General features: G+C 35.7%; 1 protein-coding gene across 2 annotated transcripts in view; it reads right to left on the bottom strand.

The window, feature by feature from the left end:
- PLXDC2 (plexin domain containing 2) overlaps positions 1-16,642 on the bottom strand; it is a 425,012-nt gene that overhangs the window by 40,521 nt on the left and 367,849 nt on the right. For both annotated transcript variants that reach the window (XM_070380982.1, XM_070380981.1), the window contains exon 12: positions 15,965-16,003. In XM_070380982.1, the coding sequence (XP_070237083.1) occupies positions 15,965-16,003 (39 nt within the window). The remainder of the gene's footprint in view (positions 1-15,964; positions 16,004-16,642) is intronic.

Below are 16,642 nucleotides of genomic sequence, written 5' to 3'. Positions count from 1 at the left end.
CAGTGGGACATGACTGAGCGACTAAGCACTGCACAGCACTGCACAGCTAATAAAGCTTAAATTCCTAAAGCTTTCCCTTAACATAACAGAAGTTCATTAGTCACGGAATGTATAATTTAGAGTAATCCATTATGTAAAAGTTCATTTTCAGAGGATTCTGGGAAGATGGTAGAGGAAGAAGTATCAGGAATATGTCTTCTCACATTGACAATAATTCAAATGGCAGAATCTGACAACTCTGGACTCTATTGAAGGCTTGTAACTTCCAGGAAGAAGGCTCACACTGCACGTTGTAGTTAATTCAAGCCAATTTCACCACTTAGGACAGTTGGCTGCTCAGCCATGGGGTGGGCAGCTACACACCTGCTCCTAATGTAGCCTGCTTAGTCTTTGGTTAGGCCCTCTCTCCATGTCAGTAACAGTAACTATGCCATAGGGTTGCTGTGAAAATCAAACATTTCACACATATTACATACATAAGAAAGCACCTAGCATACAATAAGTACTTAACTAATGTAGTTATTACATTATTATATTTTATATGAGGCAGATTGAGGCAAATTACACTGTCAGATTCAGGACACTGCATAAATTATGTTTTGCCCTTAATATTTGTTACTTTTAAGAGTCTGGCTTCATTCTTAAGTACTTGTATTACTGCATTTTGTACACTTGGCTTTTTTTTTTATTTTTAAAAGAGGGCAACAGATTCCTTTCATGGAAAAGTAGGATTAATTTAAAATGTTGCACACCGAGGAAACCAGAATTGAAAGAGACACGTGTACCCCAATGTTCATCTCAGCACTGTTTTAATAGCCAGCACATGGAAGCAACCTAGATGTCTATCAGCAGAAGAATGGATAAGAAAGCTGTGGTACATACACACAATGGAGTATTACTCAGCCATTAAAAAGAATACATTTGAATCAGTTCTAATGAGGTGGATGAAACTGGAGCCTATTATACAGGTGAAGTAAGCCAGAAAGAAAAACACCAATACAGTGTACTAACGCATATATATGGAATTTAGAAATATGGTAACGATAACCCTGTATGCAAGACAGCAAAAGAGACACAGATGTATAGAACAGTCTTTTGGACTCTGTGGGAGAGGGAGAGGGGGGATGATTTGGGAGAATGGCATTGAAACAGGTATAATATCATATAAGAAACGAATCACCAGTCCAGGTTTGATACAGGATACAGGATGCTTGGGGCTGGTGCACTGGGATGACCCAGGGGGTTGGTATGGGGAGGGAGGAGGGTTCAGGATGGGGAGCACGTGTACACCCATGGCAGATTCATGTTGATATATGGCAAAACCAATACAATATTATAAAGTAATTAGCCTCCAATTAAAATAAATAAATTTAAATTAAAAAAAATAAAATGTTGCTTTGGAGAATATGTGGCAAAAATATCTGCTAGAGTCACGAAAGGAAGTCTTGAATGTTTATTCAAATCTCATGTATAATTCCATCCAACTATCCCTCCTTCCATCCATTCATCCATCCATCTATCCATTTATCCATCCATCCTTCCATCCACCCATCCATCCCTCTTTATATCCATCCATCTCTTCTTCCATCCATGCATGCATGCATGCATTCATCCATCTTGCTCTCTTTCATTCATGCATCCATCTATCCAAATAGCATCTGGTTCTATTTCTGGGATTAGTAATCTTTCAGAAGCATCATAAAGTCTAGTTTAATTTTGTGTGTGTGTATATGTGAAGATGGGGAAGGGAAGGAAAAGACACCTGTGACTTGACCTTGGACTGTGATTTCTCAAATGGGCCAGAGACCCAGAGCCTGTTGAGAAGGCAGCAGGCAAGGGACAGTTATCTTAGGAAGGAAGAGGAGAGCTAGGGACATGTTTCACTCAAGAACTCAGCAGTTCTTGTCAATAAAACTATCTATGACTTGCAGGCCATATGTTGCCAATCTTTAGAATAAAAAATCATAATCATAACTGCATTTATTCCTTGAAATCCACTCACTCCTTTTATTTAGGCATAAATGCTTACACTCACAATGATTATTAATCTATATTTCTAATAATGGCTACTTATAATATCCTCCTTTACAAATTCTTCTTTGCAGTGCTGGTATGGATGTTAAGACACCATTTCATATCTAATGAAACCTGTACAGAATGTAGTTTGTTACAAGCCAAGAAGCATTTTAAAACATTTTTGGATGATGATGATTTTAACAAAATAAACTATCTTCATGGATTTTCACAATATTACTAACCAGTAGACAGAAGAAATACTTAGGAACCCATGAATGTGCACATGACTTTAAGACGTGTCATAATTAGAACAAATCATTTAAGGAGAAATGTAGCAAATTTCAAAATATTACAGAGGTATCTTGGTGTCCCAAGCCCATGCTATTTCTAAATACTTCAGAAATAATCAAAATGAAGTGGCAAAAATTGTACTCATATTTCTGGAGAACTTACTCTTCTGCTCTCACTATTTAGCCAAGCTTTCTGCATCTCTATTCTAGCTGCTTTCTTTATTAACAGGTATTATGATGGCACATTAAGGAACATTGAATCTGGAGATAAAGTGACTACATCATTGATGTGCTTTGATTTCAAATTATTTCACTATTTGGTTTTCAGTTTGATACCACTTTTCAATTAAAGGGACTAGGGTTTACACACTCATGGGAAACTGCAAATAACACAGAGAACCCTCTGTGATAAAAATCATGATCACCTCAAACACAAGTTGAAATTTAAAAGGTTTAAGGAAGTGCTAGTAATTTCCATAATTGAAATTTAGTTCATTCACCTCGAGGGCAGACTGCTCAAATAAGTTGATTTCATTCCTCAGAAAAGACAATGAACAGAGATGTCATCTCTGACAATATTCATTCCTGAGGTACAGCTGATTATTCTTGGCAATCGGTAGAAAGAAGTAGGTCGAAGAAGACTCTGAACCTGTTTCAGGTACAAACTTCTAAAGTTCGTCAGTCTATATGAGTTGGGGGAATATTCAAAGAGGTCAGGAGGAATCTAGCCTGAAAACCAAGTTCTTATTCTAGTCTTAGAAATGTCTTATGCTCTTTCATTTACACCCCAAAGGGAACAAAAGTTGAAGAATTACTCTCTCTCACACACACAGTATCACACAGAGGACAGCTCGAGTCTTTCATTGTTTACCTTTACACTGTATATTTAAATATGATGAGTTAATGATAAGAGACAATAAGACCCCCCAAAGGGAGCCTCAGAGCCAAAAACAAAAGAGGAAATACATAAATATATTTGAAAAGGCTACCAAATCAAAGCCTTTTTTCTGCTCTCTTGTAGACATACTTTAAAACATAAATGAAGCACAGAAAATCAATAGTATCAAAGATAATACACTCCCATCTGATCCACAGAGTGACCTATCAGTTCTTATGAGTTTCTAACTTTTAGTACTTTATAAAACACAGATCAATATTTAGACACAGAGAGGACTTTGAGAACTGTCAAATCAATCAAAGCATTATACTATCTTTTGGTAAGTTTTATAGCTACCATGATAGCAAAGATGACAGATTTTTAAAAGGCATTAAGCACATTCTGAAAATATCCAGGACCTCATGTAAATGTGTTTAATTTTCTGCACTCCAAGAAAAGTTCATAAAGTATTGATAAAAGATCAGATGAAAAAAAGTAGAAGAAAGACGATAGGAGGAAAGAAGGGAAAAAAAACTGACCTTTTGTTTCTTCAAGGTGTAGCATTTAATTTTAGACCACTATGTCTCCTAGGTCTTTCTACGTCTGTTATTTTTTTTTCAGTATTTATATGTATGTAGTATTATTAATGATATTTAGAAGTACAATTCTTGAATACATTAGAAGTTTTAATACACTGCTGAAATGATCATACCCACTTTTAAATCTTGTCAGTAACTAAAGTCCAGCAATAAAGTAAAACTAAAGTAGAAACATTCCTTGTCTGAAATTTTATTCACTTTAAAGAGTTAGTTCTAAATCTAACTATTCTCTTGGCTTTAAAAAAAACCTATAAATTCCACAACATATAATGTCTTTTGGGGGACCAAGAGGCTTTGGGAAAAGTCTTGCATGAATTTGTTCAAAAATCCATAAATCTTATACAGATGATGTCAAGTGTTCTTTTTTAACACTTCAGAATGAAATTGAACTACAAAATGCTTAAAATGTTAGTGTTGCATTTTTGGATTGAAAACACACGAGTTTCCCTGTGGAATATTATTGAACCCATTTATGAGCTACCAAATGTAACAGCAGAAAATCAAGTAAAAGTAAAAATTTTCACTAAACTGACTTTTCCTTTGGAAGTTTCCCTTGCAACTGATCTCATTTCATAGCTCACATAATTTCCTTCATGTCTCTTTTAATTTTCTACAAACATGATCATGACCTTGACTTCATTTAGAGTTTCTCTGGGTATTTTACATACCTTCTTATTTCTCATAATTCTCTTTGTTCTTTCATTTTCTTAATCATGGTGTCCCTATTTTTTCTTTTGGATGCTTACCAATCTGTCAATATTATTTGGGTATTAGGGTTCCTTGAAACTATTATACGAGCCATACTTAATCCACAATACGAATCACTGTGACCCTACATTCATTTATAATTCACATGATGACATCTCCTTAGGAGGGATTTGAGTAAGTACTGTGAAAAGATATTAAAATGGTGCACAAAACACAGCTAAGTGCATTATGTGTGGTGAGAATAATATTCTGGCAGGGGCAGCTGGCTCAGCTTCTCGTCTGCAGCCTGTGCTACTACAGAGCAGCTGTGAAATTTCATTCAGGGAAACATATAAAATGTTCTGGCTTAAAAGAGCTTAGGGTATGACAATCCTTTTTAAACAATAATCCGCTACCTTTTATCTCAGGAAAATAAGGCTAAATAAAATTTCCGTGAAATCATATTAAAAGAAATGCTTGATTCCATCAAAATGAGGGACTTTGGAGAGTAGTCACCACCCAGTCTGCTACTAGCCTTGTTATGTGATTAGTGCTTTTGTGCATGTGTGTGTGTGAGCATCAGAAACAGGGGATTCACCATATCTATAGCTACTGCAACACCAAAAGCAAATCCTTGTAATGATCCATTCTGGTTTTCATTTCTTATTTGTATGTGCTATGTTTTGTAATAATTGACCCGTGTCTCTAATATTTTCAGCAACCAAGATCTTTATAAGATCTAACTTTTAAAGTTTTCCTAACGTCAGCTTTCTATATCAAGTTGCCTTGCTTCTTCAGGGTTCAGGATGGGGAGCACATGTATACCTGTGATGGATTCATTTTGATATTTGGCAAAACTAATACAATTATGTAAAGTTTAAAAATAAAATTTAAAAAAGTATATTTAAAAATTGTTTTCTAAAAATCTCTACTTTTATAAAATAACTCACAGAAATCTTAGTACTTAAGTTTCCCATCTAAATAGTAAACATATTAAATATATATGACAAATATATTCACAATTACAATGGAAACCAAAGAAGAGGTTGACAATGTACTTTCAAGATCTGGGGGTACAGAAGAAAGTGACTCTTTATGCCATTTAATCCTGTCCATTTGAATTAAGTCCCTTATAGTAAAACAGTTCATTTATATACAAACATATGAATGAATATACAAATGCAATAAATGTTCACTTCCTTATCAAATCCATCATGTTTTCTGATCATAGAGAAGGAACCTTTTCACCTTGCTCCCGTCTGTGTGGAAAGATAGATGTGTGTCCAAACCACTTAGCTAATGTGAACCCTTGCTATTGCCATTTCTTTTAATCATGGCTGTCTTACCAAGTCAATATGAGGATTTCTTGAAATTATTCATGGAAATGGGAAGCTTAAGTGCATGCTGGATAAAGCAAGGATGTCTTAGTGAATAGCTTTTCCAGTGGAAAGATCAAGATCAATCTCCATGTACCTTCACTGTTGACCCCTTTGAAGGAAAACAAACCACCAAGCTCCGTAAGAGTTAACCTGTCTCTCCCCAGACTCCAGCAGTAACTGGGACATGGCCATGCCACATAGAATCTGCAGACAGTATCTGAAAAACAAAAGCCCAGCTGCTGTGGTTTGGTAGGCTATCTAAACAAAATTAACCTTATGGAGAGCTTCTTTTGAAAACTGCTAAATATTAAGCCAGTCTCAAGTTCTTTGGCACCTGAGTTTATATTTACAATTAATGAGAACCTAAGTGCTTCCTATGAAAGCATGGGTTAATTTAGTTGCTGGAGATGTCAATTTGGCCCTTGTGGGTACCTCAGGATTGAACATTAGCCCTTGATGTTAACAACCACACAACCTTTTGCTATTTGTTGTGGTTGACGTATGAAATCTCCCAGGAGGGTAAATGGGCAGGACTATATAAATGTATCTCAAAAAGACAGAATTGGAAATTGGAAAAAAATAAAGTTGGGTAGAGCTTCGAACTATATTTTAATGTGTGTTACCAGAGCTAATAAAACAGGCACATATATCAAGGGTGGAAAGAAAAAACTGAAATCACTTGAGGACCAGTTTTGAAGGGTATGTTTCACATCAGAACTGCCAAAACATGGCTCAGATAAGGGCTTTAATGGGGGCAAATTCAGCTGGCCTGCTTGGGAAGGAAGAAGCATGCTAAAAAAGTGTGTTTATCATGGCTGTCTTCCCTTAGGTCCTGGAATATCAAGTTTCCTGGAATACAGAGCTCCACACATTGAATGTGGGATAGAATATGGTTACTTCTCGAGGTGAGCACTAGTCTCAGCCTTACCTTTCCCATTAAATCAGCTTTGTGAACTGGCCCCACACGTGGGTATAAAGCACTACTATGAATCTTACAGTCACCTGTCGACAGTTAACCTGTCGAGGGATGGGCTCAGAGGACCCACGGGGCTCATTCTGATCATGAACTGACACCTGGAGCTGTCTGTGTTTGCTGAGATCCTGGATGGCTTTAGTAGAGGCAGAGTGGCAGGCAAATGGCTACAGTGTCCACGCTTTCATTCAACATGCATTCAAGCTTCAGTGAGAGAAAGGATCCCATTTCCGTGAACAATTTCAAGGAGGCTTCATACTGACCTGGTAGTACAGCCAAAACTGAGAGGTGTGCAGGTGCTAAGGCTCCAGATTAGCTCAGTGGTTTGGACACACATCTGTCTTTTCACTCTGATAGGTACAGGGTGAAGAGGATTCTTCTGCTACATTCAGTGCCACAACTGGAGAAGCTCTCCCAGGTTGCAGGCCAGGATGGCTATGGGGAGCATAGCACATGCTCTGACAGCAGAGTGTTTAGTGTTGTAGCCAGGCTACATCCCTTACAGATTAGGGACCCCAGACAGAATACTTAAATCCCTGTCCTTCTGATATTTCATGCATAAAATAGGATTATAGTATGACTTTCTTCATGGGGTACTCTAAGGATTAAATGAGATCAACATGCAAAACCCTTAGATGAATGTCTGGTGTACAGTAAATCCAATAATTGCAAGATAACTTTATCACTATTAGCAACTACATGGGACGATTCTAAGAATAATTTAAAGTAAACCATGAATCAAGTAATCAGAGGCATTAAATTTTATGCTTATTAATTAGAGAAGCTTCTTTGTTAAGGATAAATCTTTTTGCTCTCTTTTGTTGAGAATTTTAAGAAGCTTGAAAAAATTTACTCATGAGAGTTAAGAAAAAACTATCTAGTTCGTGAGAAGTACATCAACATTTCTGTTTTCTTTTTTTTTCCCACTAAGGTAAAATTTGCAACCTGGAAATGCACAGATCTTATATACCAAAGGAATCATCAGCCAAACCAACATCCAGACTATTTCCATGCCTTCAGAAAATTTTCAATCAATCAATCAATTGATTCCATTCCCATCAATCCTGACCTTACCCTGCCATGGAAACCACTGTGCTGATTCCTCTTACTGTAGATTAGTTTCATCTATACTGAATTTCACATAAATCAAATCATATTATATATACTCTTTCATACCTGGCTTCTTTTACCTAAACTAATGATTTAAAGTTTTATTTATATTATTGCATGTATCATCAGTTTGTTATTTTTTTTCTGCTGAGTAGTAGTCCATCTTATGAAATATTTAATTTTGTTTATTCTATTGACAAACATCTGGATCGTTTCAGTTATTGGCAATTATGAATACAGTTGCTATGAATATTCTGGTACAATATTTTTATGGCTATGCTTTCTTTTGAATACATAGAAGTAGAATTTCTGACTCATTTAGTAAAATTATTGGTATGCCTGAATTTGGTCTTCCATTTTGCTATTTGTTTCCTTTGCGTCCATCCATCATGTGGTCCATTTTTTCTTCCTCTCTTGCCTTCTTTAAGTTCAACAGATATTTCTTAGAATTCCATTTTAATTTAACTCTATATTAAAAAATTTTTTTTCTTTAGTAGTTGCTGAGCATAATGTTAAGACATGTTGAAATCACTTATTGAAATTTGATCCAATTAGTTGCTAATTCACTACTGTAACTGAAATAATAACATTCGGTCACAGTACTTACTGTTATGAATTAGTGTTAAATAATTAATGCCTGTCCTTGCTACCCAAGATACATTTTAAATCTTGCATGGTATTATTTGACCATGCAGAATAAAATTCAAGCAAAAATTAGTCTTAATGGAACAGTAAGCCAGTGAAAACCTAGCTGCTAAAAATATTAAACTAAATTTACCATCTAATAGATTCAAATACTGTCTTTAAAGCTTTATGTCTTAAAAAATAACATATTCTTTCTCTCAAAGAAAATTTCTTCTTCTTCTTTTTTTTTTTTTTGCTTGCTTAAGCTGGATCAGCATATTTCATGATTCCTTGAATCAATAAGTATTGATTCAAGCACACATGAAAACATTTAGTGTTCATGTCACCAAAGCACAAGGATGGTCACCGTAGTCAGCAGGCCCCAAATTCACATTGGCACACCCTTCATACATACATAGGAGGCTCCCTTTTCCATTTCCTTCAGAAATGTGCTATGGGTTATTTCAACTCCTGGACCCCATACTCTGACCTCTCCCACTCACTCTTGCCATATTGCTGTCTCCTATTACACTGAGAAAACAACAAGCCCAGAGGAATACCCTAGATTTCTCCCTGTTACCCATCTCCTCTCATCCACGTGGATTGACCCATCCCTGCTTACACATATATCGCTTCATTCTCAGTCATCTCTCCACTCCTTTTCTTCATGTCTTTTTTCTTCTCAACACCTCTAACATATAAATACACTCCTAAAAACAAAACAACAGAAATCCTACTTCCCTTCTCACCAAGCTTCTTTAAATAGCAGCATGTCCCATTTGACTTCAATGTCCTTATTGCTCATCAACTTCTCAGATTCTCTCTGGGGACTGTGCATCTGTGGACTATAGAACTATCAGGTCAAGATCAACCAATGTCAACTTACTATTTAATTCAATGGTTACCTTTCTATTTTTTTTCCATTTGTCTTTGGCATTGTTCACTACTTGCTTCTTGAAATTGTCTTCTTGTTTTCTGTGAGTCCAGTTCTTCTGATTGTCTTGCTGTGTTTGAGTTCCCCTCCCTCCCCCACAAAATCTCAACTTCTGTGTTTCCTTATGAGCTTCCCAGGTGGTGCTAGTGGTAAAGAACCTGCCTGTCAATGCAAGTTAGCCATGACAGACGTGAGTTTGATCCCTGGGTCAGGAAGATCCCCTGGAGGAGGGCACAGCAACCTACTCCAGTATTCTAGCCTGGAGAATCCCATGGACAGAGGAGCCCGGTGGACTGCAGTCCATGGGGTCACACAGAGTTGGACACGACTGAAGTGACTTAGTATGCATGTACGTTTTCCCTCATTAGTCCTTTGACCTTTTCATTTTTACTTTATTCTTCTGTGATCTCATTCACTCTGATAATTTCAACTATCATTATATGCTGATGATGCCTAAATATATAGTTTGTTTGTATTTCTTAAGTGAATTTCAGATTTGCATAGATTCTATCTTTCCCTGATGTCTCCAATGCTTCTTCATATTTATGAAGCATTGCCTCAGACCACCTGTTCTTGATGGAACTGTACGTGGGAATTGCCTGAAGGCTTAAAAAGTATTGATGCCTGGATCCCAGATCCCGAGGTTCAGATTTAAGTGTTATGGAGAACAGTCTGAGCACTGGGGTTCTTAGGAGCTAGAATAATAAAATGAGAATAACCAGATGATTCTTATGTACATAAAAAGTTGAAAAACACTACTCTAAACAAAATTTTAGAAGAGAATTTCTTAATCCATTCGGGACATTCAAAATAATATTCTGAAGTGTAAGAAATGTTCATTATTATGGCACTTCTACACTTTCTTATACAGTTAGTGCTATCATGAAAGTAGTCAAACAGAGCAAAAGATAAAACCAAAAACCAAATGCCAAGTTATTTTTACAGTTTTAGAAACAGTAAGTGATAGATACTCAATAGTCTGTCAAAAGGTAATAACAGTTTCCCTTTGCTTACAAGACTGTGATCGCTGCTAAAGAAAAAGATGAAAAAAAAAATAGCAAGGGAAGGTAGGAGAAAAAGTGAAAGATAGGTGACTTTGATGATTTATGTATTAAAGTCAAAAAATAATGCGACTGAATGATAAATGAAACACTAGACACTTGATCTGTCACTACACACTAGGTAATAAAAATATAACCTTAGAAGTAGTCTAGTGAAAAAGTCAGAATAATGTTCTAACATTTTATCTTTGGATAAAAGGCCTTATATGTTCATAAGTAGGACATTAAACACAACAGATTCAGAATTTAGACAAACCAATCCATAATTCATTCAAAGTAATATTTCTGTATTAACTCTTTAAAATTAATTATTTTGCAGATCTGTTCTCCAGAATTAACTTGATCACATTCTGCAAACTGCTTAATGTAGTTACTTTAGCATCCTTTTGATGAAGACCCCACCTTCCGACTCAAGAACACAGCCTTTCAGAATCCAGGTTTAGCAGACTTCCTACCAATGAGAAGAAATGACGAACACAGTGCCACCTGCAAGACACACCAGTGATGTCTCGGGTGCTCATACTTTAAATATCATTAGTAATTAAGAACTTACATGCAAATATGTTTTTTAAAAAGAAACATGACTTTATCAGAAGGAAGAATCTTTCGAGGAACCAAGAGGGAATGCAGCTTTTGGTATTATTATCATAGTACCAAATCTCAGTCAACAAATTTTAAATAATAAAATTAATCATAGGATTTTAGAGCTTGATATAATTTTAACATCTGCAGTGTAGCAGAATGGCACAACTCCATTTGCTAAATTGAGCTGAATCTGGTTGAAGATTTCACTTCTCAGTTAAGAGACTTTGCCATTGATTCAACTCACAGACCTATTTCAGCCCTAAATATAATTTTTTCCAGTTTGCATCTTGAAGGCATTTACATTTCTATTTAGGCGGTGAGTGGTGAGTGTCATTTGGAAGCAACTAATTAAATACCAAAGAAGGCAGTCAATAGTTGTACCAGCTAAAAACATACAGCTAGGTAATTCCTTAAAAATGTGACTTTTCTAAATAAGCTTTTGCCAGAATTCGAAAACCCAAGGGAGATGTAGTTTTAAATGCTTATAACCATTATCCACAGAAATACATATTATTTAAAGAATACATTCTAGGAACCCCTTAATAGAGAATTAAACTTGAATTTCTCGAGAAACCTAGAAGGCTGAAAGAATTTAGTTTTTGAACATAAACAAAGAATACCCCTGCAGTTTGCAGAACACATGCCAGTGTTTCAGAAAGGACTCAGTTACACAGGAGGATCAATGCATTGGGATTTTCAAAGAAAGGATAAAATGAAAAGTAAGGCATAATTACATGGCAAAAGGAAATTTCATTTCTAAATACTTATACGTATAATCAGTTGTTATAGAAGAGGAAAAAGAATACTGGAGGTGGGAATGAAACTCCTTAGGTTGGCGTCTCCCATGTGAAGTTTCTAAGAAGGACTGTACTACTCAGGAGCAGCCATACTGTGAGGCTGCCAGGGTCCTGGAATCCACATTAAGACTAAATAGATTCACGTGGCAGCTCTGCCACATACCAGCCAGGTAACCTCACCTTTCTGTACCTCCATTTCCTCAGCTAAAAATGGAAATATGGGCAGGACTAGTCACAGGGATGTTGTGTGAATTAAATGAGTTAATACAGGTACAGCATTTAGAAGAGTGCTTGGAGCGTAGGAAACAATAAATGTTTTTCCTCTGCTTTTTCTTCGATTCTCCCCCTCCTCCTCCCCCTCCTCCTCCCTCTCCTCCCCCTCCTCCTCCTTCTCCTCCTCCTCTTACCTCCTTCTTCTTACCTGCCTTTCACATGAATAAGGAGCAGAAATGCTACTTAATTAGACATATATATGACTTGCAACTTAATACCATAAACACGCAAGTAGGAACATTTCAGTTGGAGACAAAATACTATCTGTATGTTGGTTCCTCTGAGTTTTTGTATTCAGCCATTTATAATGGCCAATCAGTGCTAACTTACTAATGGCACCTGCATTCATTAGGAGTCATTCTCTTTGTCTAGATATTTTTTTCAGTCTCTTTTCTCCAACTTATTTAGAGAACTGAGGATTTTCACTCAATGCCGAAGACTAATAAAACGTCTCCAATCAAACAACTAACTGGAAATATGCAGAGGCTCTTCCTAGACCTGATCTAATTGTAACAGGAAACACAATGCACAAGTGACGATTTATCAAGAGTGATTTTTGCAGACTGGAACTCAGTCTGGGTCCTGTGAATGAGAAGCCCTGTTGTGTGCCTCTGGTGTCCAGCTGCTCAGAAGTATTTTATGTTTTCATATCAAAGATGAAGGGAAATCTCCTGGAAAGTGAATATATAATCAGGTCAGCTGTGGATACCACTGAGAAAATCAACTACTTTAAGTCATAGAAATATTCCAGGAAGACTCAGGGCCAAGGTAATCCAATATCTAAAGAAGGTGATGTACGGATGTAAAGGGCAGAGTATAGCTACACATTGAGTACTTTGATAAACATCACCCTCTTCTAGAAAAGTACAGACCTCTAAATTAAAATGGTTTTAAGAGCAGCCTATTAAATTAAAAGAAAATGTGCTGAATTTCTCTGCAATACATAGCAATTTACACAAATGTCTTAGCTTGCATCTAAAAAAATTCTCACTAAATGTGAGAAAGCACTTAGACATCCTTTTCCATTATTACCTCAATCTCAAAAAAAGAAAAAAAATGTGAAGCTGGAGGAAAAGAACAATTCTGAATTCTGTTTTCAACATGTTTAATTAACTAATGAAGTTGGATTTAAATTGGCAGTCCTTCCTACATTTCCATATTCCATAAAATAAAAAGCAGTAGTAGCATGCTAACTTAATAAAGTTGCTATAAAAAGGAATGTGCAATCTCAAGTACTCTTTGAAAGGAACATTTATCTTAGCACTGGTCAAGTTGGTCTGCTCTAACTGCACATTTAGGAAAAGTGCTTCATTAGCAAACCTGGCCATGAAAAGAGTTCCAGTGTATAGACATATTAAGTCTCATTGTGATATTTTGGAACTCTGGCGGGTACCTGAGGCATGCTTGTGCTCAGTAGCTCAGTCATGTCTGACTCTCTGCAACCCCATGGATGGTAGCCTGCCAGGCTTCTCTGTCCTTGGAATTTTCCAGGCAAGAATATTGGAGTGGGTTGCCATTTCTTACTCCAGGGGATCTTCCTGCTCCAGGGATTGAACCCTCATCTCTGGTGTCTCTCTGCATTGGCAAGTGTATTCTTTACCATTGTGCCACCTGATGCATATCAGTGATCTTATATAATCTGAAGATCCAATAGTCAATTTTTCTAGTAAGATGAAAAAAGAAAAGAAGCCCTCCATTTCAATCTTGGAATTTACTTAACTTGATTTCTCAGTGTCATAAGATAGTTTTAATACACTGCATTAAAAAAATCTTCAGAGTTTTACTATTCCTTGCTGCATTAAACAAAACTAAGGATTTTCCTTGGGATAACTGGTAACATTCTAGAAAACTATTTCCCAAAGTGTATTCCACAAAACATTAAGTCAGTGAAAGCTATTTGCAAAAAAATTTTAAGACCAAATAGTGGAGAAATGCCAGATGCTAAATCTTTATCACCATCTTGGAAGTTTCTTTAGAATCTATGCTTTCTGAAAGCCAGGAATTTGTCTAAACCATTTTCACTACCATAGCTGCAAGCATATACAATCCCTTGCAATTAGCAGGCACTTGGCAGGAATAAGTAAATGAATGAATGAACGGTAAAAGCTTTTAACAGTTTTCCAGAAAGTAAATTGCTTACATTTTTTTTTCAACCAGAATATCTCATAGCTATTTGATAACAGGAATCTTTTGTTTTTTCTATTGTTGTTGGTTAGTCGCTAAGTCATGTCTGACTCTTGTGACCCCATGGACTGTAGCCCACCAGGCGCCTCTGTCCATGAGATTTCCTAGGCAAGAATACTGAAGTGGGTTGCCATTTCCTTCTCCAGTTTTTTTTTTCTGTCAGCATTATAGAATATTTTAGTCATATTAAAGAAAAAAGAAAAGACAGAATCAAGAACAATATAACAAACACATATAACTACTACCTGTGTTAATAATTAAACATAGCAAATACAACAGAAGCTTCTGGGGAACCCTCCTCCATTCCATTTATCTCTTTTTAACATCCTCCATCCAAAGGAGGTAACCCTGACATTAGGACTTAGGTTCACCAACAACCTGCTCTGAGAAATGTTGAATGGGGCAATTGCTAAAGTCCCTTCAACACTAAGATTTTATTTCTAGCTAGTGTATATGTGGCAAATGGCTACTTGTGAAGCTATCCACTTACTGCATTAATACAACAATAAGTAAATAAATGAAATAAAATATTGTGATACAAAAGCAAGACAATGGTAAACTGATGTGATAATGATATATATGGAGAGGCTAAGCAACTTTTAAGTGGACTGATCTAAATACATATATATAGATATACAGTAAACTAAGAACAAACAGAAATATTTGTTTCTTGACTTAGACTGAGTAATTTAGAAACTATTCTCTACAAATACAGAGAGAAACATACCTAACACCATACATGTTGGATTCTGACTTACTCAGGTTATCACCTGGGGCTGCAAAAGTGAGACTGTGTCGAGAACAATAATACAGTGAACCCACATTTACATAAAAGATGCTGCTAAGAGGAAACCCCCTTCCTGAGCTGAATAAACAGTTACTAATATAGTTACATCTCTTTTATGAAATCCAGCATTCTATGATAGAGTTGCACATATGACCTAACATAATTTAAAAGGAAAAGAGCTATTTGAAAAATTTTGGTCAATATCTTTTACAGACTTGTTTTGGTAAAGCCTTTCTTCCTCAAATTTTCATGTACTATTACATACATTCCTAAATTGTCTTAGAAAAACTCTAGTTATCTACTTATTAACTGTTCTTCCTCAAGTTTCTTTTTGTCCTTTTCTTTGCATAGAAGATAAAAACGCCTAGTAAAAGTATATTTCCATATTGCTCTATTTCTTAATTTTAATTATAAATGATGTTGAATAGTCAGTGTAGTGAAAAACAGGCTTGAACCCAATACTGGTAGATAGCCACATATGCAACCAATAAACCGAGGGCTCCAGCAACAAGAAACAGCAAGGAATGTGGATAAATTTTCACTTTACAATTGGTCAGTGGCGTCCTGAAGTTTTACAGGCAAACACTGAGATTAGAATTTCACTCCGCTATTGAAATAATTTGACTTTTCAAGTCAACCATTGAATTCTTCCTGTGTTAAACACCATGAGGGAGTAAAATATGACCTCACTCTACATTTAGAAGCCCACAAGTTCTTTCTCATGCTTAAATGAATGAAATAGATAAGTATCTAAAAAATATTTATAAAAGAAAAATGTCAGTTCCTACCTCCATTATCTTTTAGATGTAGAGCTATCTTGGTATCATCTGGAAGAGAAAGTCAAAGTTACAACAAAAAAAATTTTAAGGTACATAAATCAATTGTCTACTAATGCATTAACTGTTTAACAGGAATGGATTTTGATACTTTACTGAGTAAATTTCTAGGTCAATGAGAGTTAGTCTTACCTTATAGGATGTAGTACTAAACTTTCTGAGATTGTAAGGTCAAGATTGTAAAACTTTAGTAAAGTTTTATATGACTCTTAAGAGCTATGAGAAAAGTACACTGGTATAACTTTGACTTAAAATACATTTATCTTAATTTTCTAAAATGATTTACTGTAATTAGACTCTAGAAGTTCTTATTTATTTTAAAGGCCAAGATCAAGGAAATTCCAAGTTAACTGGAATAGTAAATATTTGTCAATATTTACAAACTTGACTTCAAAAGTTAAATGCTTATTTATTGCTAATAAATATGACCAAAATAACATACAAAGTATCTTGTCCTACAAAATGTAGAATGTGCTTTTAATTTCAATGGTATATTTCATTCTAAAGGGGAGGATTTGAATTACAGAAATATTTTTCTCAGGCTACATAACAACCCCAAATAAGATGAATTAAAATATAATATTGGTTTTAAAAGCATTAAAATGTACTTAGCAGCTGTCCTTCACCTCA

Source organism: Bos mutus, chromosome 13 (assembly GCF_027580195.1).
Source record: "Bos mutus isolate GX-2022 chromosome 13, NWIPB_WYAK_1.1, whole genome shotgun sequence".
Lineage (NCBI taxonomy): Eukaryota > Metazoa > Chordata > Mammalia > Artiodactyla > Bovidae > Bos > Bos mutus.
The sequence above is the reverse complement of the archived record's forward strand: the minus strand, read 5'-3'. Positions and strand labels throughout refer to the sequence as shown.